This window comes from Micropterus dolomieu, linkage group LG10 (genome assembly GCF_021292245.1).
Source record: "Micropterus dolomieu isolate WLL.071019.BEF.003 ecotype Adirondacks linkage group LG10, ASM2129224v1, whole genome shotgun sequence".
Lineage (NCBI taxonomy): Eukaryota > Metazoa > Chordata > Actinopteri > Centrarchiformes > Centrarchidae > Micropterus > Micropterus dolomieu.
Window position 1 is genome coordinate 10,999,943 of NC_060159.1, and position 9,475 is coordinate 11,009,417.

General features: G+C 38.1%; 2 protein-coding genes across 5 annotated transcripts in view; one reads left to right on the forward strand and one right to left on the reverse strand.

The window, feature by feature from the left end:
- LOC123977700 (protein LEG1 homolog) overlaps positions 1–2,036 on the reverse strand; it is a 9,307-nt gene extending 7,271 nt beyond the window's left edge. The window contains exon 1 of one of the 3 annotated variants that reach the window (XM_046060593.1): positions 1,900–2,036. The gene's annotated coding sequence lies outside the window, so the exon portion shown is untranslated. Of the gene's footprint in view, positions 1–1,077; positions 1,096–1,743 lie in introns of those variants that run through there. The other 2 variants (XM_046060592.1, XM_046060594.1) reach the window with 2 other exon arrangements.
- Positions 801–8,898, forward strand: stx7l (syntaxin 7-like). Of its 2 annotated transcripts, none has more exons than XM_046060597.1 (10): positions 801–899; positions 3,826–3,919; positions 4,082–4,151; positions 4,342–4,432; positions 4,585–4,722; positions 5,459–5,505; positions 5,584–5,674; positions 5,798–5,870; positions 6,887–6,969; positions 7,386–8,898. In XM_046060597.1, exons 2-10 carry the CDS (start codon positions 3,835–3,837, stop codon positions 7,479–7,481), a joined length of 774 nt encoding a protein of 257 aa, XP_045916553.1. In that variant the 5' UTR covers positions 801–899; positions 3,826–3,834; the 3' UTR covers positions 7,482–8,898. The 2 variants fall into 2 exon arrangements, with proteins under 2 accessions (XP_045916553.1, XP_045916552.1); XM_046060596.1 differs by having other exon boundaries at positions 7,528–8,898.
- Positions 8,899–9,475: the final 577 nt, after the last annotated feature.

Sequence of the window (9,475 nt, forward strand, 5' to 3'; positions counted from 1 at the left end):
GATCTTTTCTCTCCAAGTTGCTTTCCGATTCTCTTGTAGCCCATCCCAGCCTTGTGCAGATCAACAATCTTGTCCCTGATGTCCGTAGAAAGCTCTTGGTCTTGCCCATGGTGGTGATGTTGGATGCTGGTTGTTTGGGTGTTGACAGGTGTCTTTTATACAGGTAACGAGGTGAGGCAGGTGTATTTGATGTAGATAATTGGTTGGGATTGGGGCTGTGTCTTAAAGAAAGACTAACTGGCTTGTAGGAGCCAGAATACTTGCTGTTTGGTAGGGGGTCATATACTTGTTTTTCCTCATCAGATGGTTATCAATTTTTATAAATTCATATGATGTGATTTTCTGGAATTTTCTTTGGGATTCTGTCTTTCACTGTTAGAATGTACATATGATTAAAATTATAGATCGTTGCATTCTTTGTAAGTGGGCAAACCTGCAAAATCAGCAAGGGGTCAAATACTTTTTTCCTCCACTGTACATGTATATGAAACTAGTAATCACAACTGTCAAATAAGTGTAGTGGACAAAAAAAGCACAACATTTATTTTTTAAAATGTAGTGGTGTATATGTATAAAGCTGCATATAATGGAAATACTCATAAGATTTGTACTTTATAGTCTATTTAACGTAGATCTTTTAAATTCATGTTATTCATCTAAATTCCATTAATTCCTACAGATAACCTTCATAACACTAAAGCTTCCTTTTTGCTATATTTGTTAAGTAGAAATATGCAGTTTCTATTAATCCTTATCATTAACTTTTTGCTGCTTCATACAACCCTTCTTTTGTCTTACAGTAATTTCTACCAATGATTTAGCCTGCTCCAGACATCATGTGACAAGGAAGAAACAGAGAATCAGGAAACGACCAGCCGCTGCTGCAAATCATAAGAAAGGTAAAGTCCCAACATTTAGACTACTGAACATTTAGGAAGGATTGACCACACTGACAGCATTAGCATGATAATCACTATCGTGTGAAGCTGATTCATTAAGTCATTAAAAGAAGTTGTTCTCCGGAAAATGACAGAGAAATATCTTCAAAAATGTGCTGCGACTTTGATTATAACTTACTGACGTCTGTAACCTGCTTCATGTTGGAGTCAACAGTGGAATAAAGTTCACACGAAAAAAGCAACTTAAATTCTGATAAGAAGTTACTCAGTTCTCATAGTGATCTTGTATGCCTTCTTTTTCTCGTCAGTGGAAATCTGTTGTTTCCGCATTTTCTCGCTAGCAGTTACTGAAGTAAAGTTAAACGGATAGAGAGGGAGTGTGCAACAGGTTAAAGCAGAAAGCATGGATCAATGTATTTTATCTTAATCTTTAAGTAAAACGCATTTTGCAGTTTTACGGCACGATAGCCAACGTTTGAGAGTTTCTAAGCAGGTGGTTATTTGCATAGGCTACTGGCCATAGTTTCAGTCCTCTTGAGAAAAAAGCACAGGAAGTCTGCGTGACTGGGCTGTAAACATTCCTCACCCAACCCTGTTTCATATTAGGATTAAAGCAGTAAATGAGAGTGAGTGTCCCATTAGAAAATAAAAAAAACTATAAATTGCATATGAAATTGAAGAGTAGTCAATTTAAAGTAGACCGTGTGCTTCAGGTCTATGTGGGACTGTTTTAGTGAGTTAGGGCTAACCTTAGTCCCAGTCAAATGAAATAGTTTATTAATGCCACAGCATAAAATTATATTTTACATCTATATAACGATGTTTTAGACAAGTTGTTGCCAACCTTTTCTGTCAGGTTTTCTAGTCTGGGTCTGCCAGGACAGAGTCACGGGTAATTAAGAACCAAGCCTTCTAAATTGTCAAAAAAACAAACAGGCTTCTGTGGCATGTCTGTGGGAGGTCAGGTTATGATGCCCGCATCCCTTAGCAGTTATCTTACTGTAGCGTTATGATAACCTTAAGTGGGTTATATTTGACGACACGTCGAGCTTGGGACTGTTAATTAGCCTTAAGGTGGAGTTATTTTCATTTAGCTAACGTTAGCCATCACAACGTTAGCTAGCGGTGTTATTCCAGGTGACGTCAGGGCTCTGGGATTCCTCGGTTAACGTTACTATAGTTACGTGATGATTCCTTTGTCTTTATTCTAAGATAATATTAGGAAGTCTAACACTGATAAAACCGCGACTTAATTAAACAATTTGGTTTGAGATTTGTTCTGGCACATGGAACAAATCTTTTAATAGACCTAGATTTAAAGAACAAAAATAACGTTAGATTTTATTAAGTATCCTCCCACGCAGGATGTTCTGTTTATATAACGTTATTATATAGAAATGTCTCTGCATGTTTGCATCCATGCCTTCTCCACTTTAATGTTCCAAATGTGTTCATTTAAAATCATTTAAAGTGGATGTTTAGTAGTGCATAAGAGTGAATATGATATTTTTACAGGAATTTTTCATACATTCATTTGTCAGTGTTTAGGCCGGTTTAGTCAAATTTACATTTATATAACTAACGTTACTACTTTGAGTGTCAGGAGCTGAGCCTTTCAACCATTTATTTATTACTTTTAGCTAATTATTGAAGGCAAGTTTATTTGTATAGCACATTTTAACAACAAGGTAATTCAAAGTGCTTTACATAAAACATAAAAGCAACAGGGAAATATAAAAAAGTTTAAAAGCAACATAAAATATAATAAAAGTTACAGTAAATATTTAATTAAAAGCTGGTATGTGCTGGTATTCATCGGTACTGTCACTTTTACATTTTACTCTTTGGCGTACCGGCAGCGGTTCACTCCTCTGCTCTCTCTAAATCAGGTTCTCTGGGCTCTACGTGACGCTCACCTGTTCCCGCTCTCACCTGCCTGCTAATCTCCGCAGGGAGATCGGGAGCCTTTCACGTAGCCGTGTGTACATTGGCTCGTCGTTAACCAACCAATCACAGCCTGGAAGAGCCGGAACATCAAAAAAAAGTTTGAGGCACTACCGCAAACTTTAGAAATGTTTAGCTTGTCGTTCTGTATGCACAGTTTTTATTTCTGAAAAGTTAATTTGTATAAACAAAACGCCCCCCAGAGGCCCATTCTGAGCCAGGGAAAACCCTGTTTTTAGCTAATTATTACAAACATTTGTCGATTAATTTCAGCTGACTATTTCAAAAGTGTATCCATAGGTTTTAGCTAATTACTTCAACTGTCTATCCTTTATTCAGTTTTTTCAAATGTTTATCCATTACTTTTTAAGTAATTAAACTTCTCTGCTAGCTTGCTAACTAGGTGTCACGTTCTCAATCACATCATGTGTCAGGCATGTGCCGTGTCTTCAGCCATCTGGTAGTTTACTGCCTACTGTGACATTACATTTACTAATGATCAGACCACCATTTGTAATCATTTTTGCATGTTTATTTTCCCCTTAAACACAAATGTGTGGATATGTATTTTTCAATCAAATCAGTCTCTGTTTTTTCAATTACTTGACTTATCCTCCAAAAATAACAGTTGACATTTTTGGTGTTTTGCAGTGGAGAAGACGTGTAGACTGGCTGAATACTATGTTTTTTTTTTCCAGATATCTACAGTGAAGCCTGAACATATTGTCATGTTCAACTTTATTGCTTCTACTGTATTAAAGTTTCAATACGTTAGCCACTACAGTTGTGATAAAATGAGGCAAATTGGCTACAGAGAGACAAAACTCACCCCCACTAACTAAACTGAATGCTTTTAGCCCAAATACCAAAATGTGTTTTCACATGCGAGTCACATGACCCCAGCAAACACCCCAGAATAATGTCTCTGCCTGACTTTATGAATGAATGAAATAACAAACTGTGCTGTTGTGTGTCCTCACAGCTCCCCATCATGGCCTACCAGGCTGGGATACTCAACGAGCCCAGTGCTTTGGTTCAGAGCATCAGCTCCAACATCCAGAAGCTGACACTGCTGAGTAATACACACAACACATACACGCATACAGAAGAAGTTGTCGTCATCAGCTGGAACATTCAGATTACAACCACTTTACTGACTCCAGTATTTGAATCATGGTAGACATGTGGAGATACTTCAGTACAGGTAAACAATGTCTGCACTCTTTCTTCCTCACCAGCCTCAGAGCTGCAGAGGACAGTTTCTCTGCTGGGAACAGAGAAGGACAGCAGCCATCTGCGTCAGACGCTGTGAGTTATGGGGGCTCGGTTGTATTTGCATAATTGGTCTGTTGTCATGTAGATGGGGGAAAAGGATAAACCTTGTAATCAATCATAAAAAAATTATGTTGGACAGATACTGATACTGCATTTTACACATCTGTGGACAGTATTTTTCTACTCAAACAAAACGAAGAAAATATCTGTCTTTGGTGACCAGGCAACAGAAACAGCAGCAAGGCAACCAGCTAGCAAAGGAGACTGACAGACTGATCAAGGCATTCGGTGTACTTCCCGTTGGTCCTGATCAGGTATTGAACTTCTTCCTTAACTATTCTTCAAAGTCACAGTTTCCCTGCTTGTTAATAGCAGTTTAGTACCATCCTGTTAATTTCCCAAATGTTTAAGTTTTGTGGCTTTTCTTTTGGTCAACATTTTTATTCTATGTGTGTGTTTCTTTTAGCGTCAGAGAAAGATACAAAAAGAGCGTCTGCTGAATGACTTCTCCGCCGCCTTGAACAGCTTCCAAAAGACCCAGCGGCAGGCAGCCGACAAAGAGAGAGAGTTTGTGGCCAGAGTCAGAGCCAGCTCCAGGGTGTCGGTGAGTAACCTGCTCTGCCTGCAAGGTCACCAGGTCAAGGTGTAGACTTTTAGGCTTTTTTTCTGTTGACTCTGCCACATAGCTCAATAAAGATATTGAGGCTTTAGATAAAGACAGCAGATTTAGGTAAGAAACAGTTGACAGCAGTAACAAAGGAGAAGACTACCATCACCAAAATGGATGAAAACTGATGTCCACTATGTCAGGTGCTGATGAGCCTGTACTTTGGCATTGGTTTCTCTACTTAAGTTGTGTGTTCATATTTATTTAGAGAGTTTTACAAGAGAAGCTTCACAAGGTATAGCGCACATTACTGTGCCACAGACAGTGTAGACACAGATTCTTTCAGGAGAGCGTGCCTTCTTAGCAACATCGTCCCCTCACACCTTATCTCAATGCACAGAACAGTATCATGTGTTCATGCTGATAAGCAGGAACAGTTCCTTATTGCCTTAAGTTGTTGATTTAAGGAACATTTCTTGGCTGGGAAACTAAAAGCAACGGGTTTAATTTGCTTTAGGTCCCCATTCCATGTTATTGACAATGGACTGTTATGCTGGTATTTAATCAAATTATATTTAATGAGATATTATGTGAATTACTGTGGGATTTATAGCCCCCTGTACATACTGAATTGTTGCTGTACCCATATTTACAGTAAAGAACGTCCTCTGCAGTCACATGTGCAATAACAACCACATTATGTTTATTTAAACTCCTTAATTTCCTGCGACAGGTGGGACAGCCTGAACCCAGTTTTGGAAGTGGGCCTCCTTTCCCCAGGTATGTCCACTATTTATATTCATTATTGTTTCAATCATTATTATGACTATTATTATTTGATCTGCATTTGTTCCTCAGTGAATCCCAGGTACAGGCTCAGGCTGAGGCCATCACTGAAGAAGACCTGAGGCTCATCCAGGAGAGAGAGTCGTCCATTAGGCAGTTGGAGGTGCAAATAAGAATTAACACAATATCAGTATCACAATATCTGCTCTTTGTTTTTATGTTCACTGTTAACCCATGTACTCGAGTGCCCCTTTCACATGAACCATCTGTCTTTATGCTTCTTCAGGCTGACATCACAGATATCAATGACATCTTCAAGGACCTGGGGATGATGGTCCATGAGCAGGGAGACATGATAGGTGAGCTTTTGTCACTTGTTCATAGATTGCTCGTCTGTTCCTCTAATAATGTAACAACTTGCAACTGAAAGATCTACTTAATGACAACAGGAATGTGGGCTGGGTCAACAGTCTTCTCTCACATACACCAATGTTATTCGATGCAATACAATTTTTGCCCAGAACGTAAAATAAAAAAATAAAACACAAACTGTATAAATGTAATGGAAACATGTTTTCTTATGTTCATATCCCACCCTTAACATAATAGCTGACAAAACAAAAAAATAGAACTCTCAAGCTTACACCACAGCTTCCTCCTTACAGAGTAGATGATCAAATTACTTTGTAGTACTTTGTAGTTTGTGCTATATCAATCTGTACATTAATGAAGAAATAGTAATTTCTGAATGTGTCAACGTAACAGTGAAATAGCATTTTAAAGCAATTTTTAATCCAAATATTTGGGAAAGACAGTGGAACTCAAATGTGTTGCAGGAATAGTTTGAAATTTGGGGAAATATGCCTGTGCTCTTTCTTACCGAGAGTTAGAAGAGAAACTCAATATCACTCTCATGTCTGTGCAGTAAATATGAATCTTCAGCCAGTTAGCTTAGGTTAGCACTCAGACTGGAAACACGGGGGAACAGCTAGTTAGATAATAACATGAGATATAACATGCTAATTAGTCTTTGTGCTAAGCTAAACAAGCTGAGCCAAGCTAAGCTAACTATCTCCTGGCTGTGCTTCACACAGAACGGACAGATAGGATTTTCTCATCTTACTCTCTCTTAGACCCTTGGATAAGGAAAAACTACACACAAAAAAACATTAGTAAAATTTTTATAGTTACGAAAAGAAAGATAATATCAGGGAAATAATGAGCATAATAACATAAATTAAGAATATGACTGTGCTGACCTGTCTAACCATCTAATGACTGTGAAAACACAAGTGTGTGTATTTGTGCTACATGATCTTCCCCCGTCTTCCAACCTGCTGCATGAAAATGTATGTGTTTCCTGTGTGTTCTGCAGACAGTATAGAAGCCAATGTGGAGAATGCAGATGTGCATGTCCAGAGTGCCACACAGCAGCTGTCACGTGCTGCAGACTACCAGGTAAAAACTCAATAGGACAATCAGAAGAGAGGAAGGGCAGATACACAAAGAAGAGATTAAAGAACAAGAAGAGGCATTCAAATGTATAAATGTTCAAGAAGTTTGATTGTTAGCGGTGCATCAGTGAAGAAATCTAAGAAAGATTGGTTGCTCTGGTGGTCTCTGGGGTAGCAGTAGATATTCATATGTGACTCCTGCACAGGGGCTCCCTTATCTAACCAAGTTCTTAGTCAGTTTGCTTGAATAAATAAAGGAAAAAAGAAAATTAAAAGCTGAGTCACAAGGTGATCTGATTCATGCTATGTCTTTGAGTCACTTCACTGCATCAGTTAAAAAATCCATCCCTCTATTACAATTCACACTTTATCTTATACCTTATTACACAAACAATCACTTTGTGCTTTCCCCCCCATCAGCGGAGCTCCCGGAAGAAGATGTGTATCCTGGTGATAGTGTTGGTTGTAGTTGCTGTTATTATTGGACTCATCATCTGGGGTTCTGTCAAACAATGAAGGCTTCTTCTTCTTCCTCCTCTTCTCCTCCACGTGTCCTGTTTAGTCATCAGCCTGGACAACGGATCAAGCACATCCTTCCTCTCCCCCTCCTCTTCTCACCCCCCTCATGAGGGGAGTCATCACGACTGTGTGTCTTTCTTTGACCTGATTATATTTTTAAGATATTGCAGTCCTCACTGACAGGACCACACACTCCTTCACTGTGAAAATAAAACTAGCGCTGGTAGCTTTATTTATGTAATCAGCTTGAATTAAATGATTAGTGTCTGACTGGGGCGTGATTTACTTGGACGGAAAAGCTAAAAGGTGTTTTAGCCGTCAACCTGATTATCAGAGGGAGATTATTGCTGTGTTCAGTGGCAGCTTTGTTGGCTCCACCAGCTCTGAATGTTAAAATATAGTACAGACAATGCGTCTGGGTGCAATGAAGCAGCCGGTTGCAGTAGGCCGGTAAAAGTGGATTAACCCTCAGTCTCTCATCGTTTCTTATCAATTAAACTATGAGTGTGCACTGTAAAATTGGGAATAAACAAAAGCCACCCTTGGTTTATAGTGCAATTTAGCCAAATTATATTCAGCAATAAAGTGATCTGACATACATTGCCCTCTTTCTTATCTATTATCTCCTGTATTTTAAGTTATAATTCATTCAAATTGATAATTTCTATTCAAATTGACACTGTTGTATTCTAATGATAAATCAAGAAGTACAGTACATACACATCCTAAATGCTTAGGACAGTATATTACACTCTTCTATCAGCCAATTGTTCCATGTAATAAGATTTTGTTGTTACAGTAAGTAGGTGGTGTTTCCTTCGGCCAGACAAATCATTTTTAACTGTTCTTTCTTCTGTGTATTAAATTGCCTGTCACATCACAGATGATCCTACGCAATGAATCTACATGCAATATGTTAGTTAGTGCAGGAGAAGGTCAAGTGATAGTTCAGTTTTATGGTTTGTTTTAACATACAGTACATAGGTATGTTGATTTTTAAAGGCCCCGCACACCACACAGGTGTTTTCAATCATCTGGTTGATTAATCCTCCTTATGCGTTGATGGTGGCCATAGCTATGTCAGTCAGTCACGGTCCAGAGGAGAGGTCTAATCAGTCCCATTAAGTGGAAACATCTGTGTGGCTTGACGGCTTGCGTGTGGGGCTTCACTTAAAGTACAGTTATCACTATTGTTCTGTGACTGACAACCCACAGTACCTGTCTCTATCGCTATATTCCCGAAAATGAAGAAACCAAACTTAGTAGTAACCTGAAGTAAAATAAATTAAAGCAAACACTAATAATTTTTTACTAACTATTTCACCCAAATGTAAAGTTATGATGACATGTATATTTTTAATACTGAGATTTAGCAGCCTACCATGTGCTGAATAAATTACCCAAATGTACTGAACCTGAAATGAGAAGAGTCATTTTTAATTTGAATGAAATTATAGTTTACCACTTAAAGTTCTTTTTTTCCAACACAAAGCCAAATCTAGTATAACAGAGTCCTTAAGTATGTGTGCATGACTACATTATTCTGCAGTAAAAATACAGTTTATTAGATTTGTTTTTTATTTAAATCCATACTGCTTCTTTGAGTTAGGACTGTTTTATGTCATTCCACCAGTCCTACATAGCACAATTCTTGCAAACACTGCAGAAACAGATTTGTTTATTCAATAGTTAAAGTCAAAGATTGGCAGGTTGCTGGATGAGAGTCAGTGGTCAGGTCGCTTTACAATGTTTTATTTAAGGTGCAAGTGACTTCAGGAACAAAGATTGAATGTCATTCCCTCTTTTTGTCAACATCACAGTATTACTGTGAAAGTGCTAGTTTCTTATTGGAAGACATTTAATGAATAATTCAGGATGGACATTACTAAAATAGTTTTAACAAACTGCAATTTAACAATCTGATGTGACACAGAAGGTTAAATATCTTGGTTGGAGACATTACCAGATCTAGGTTTAATAGCTTCTTTCAT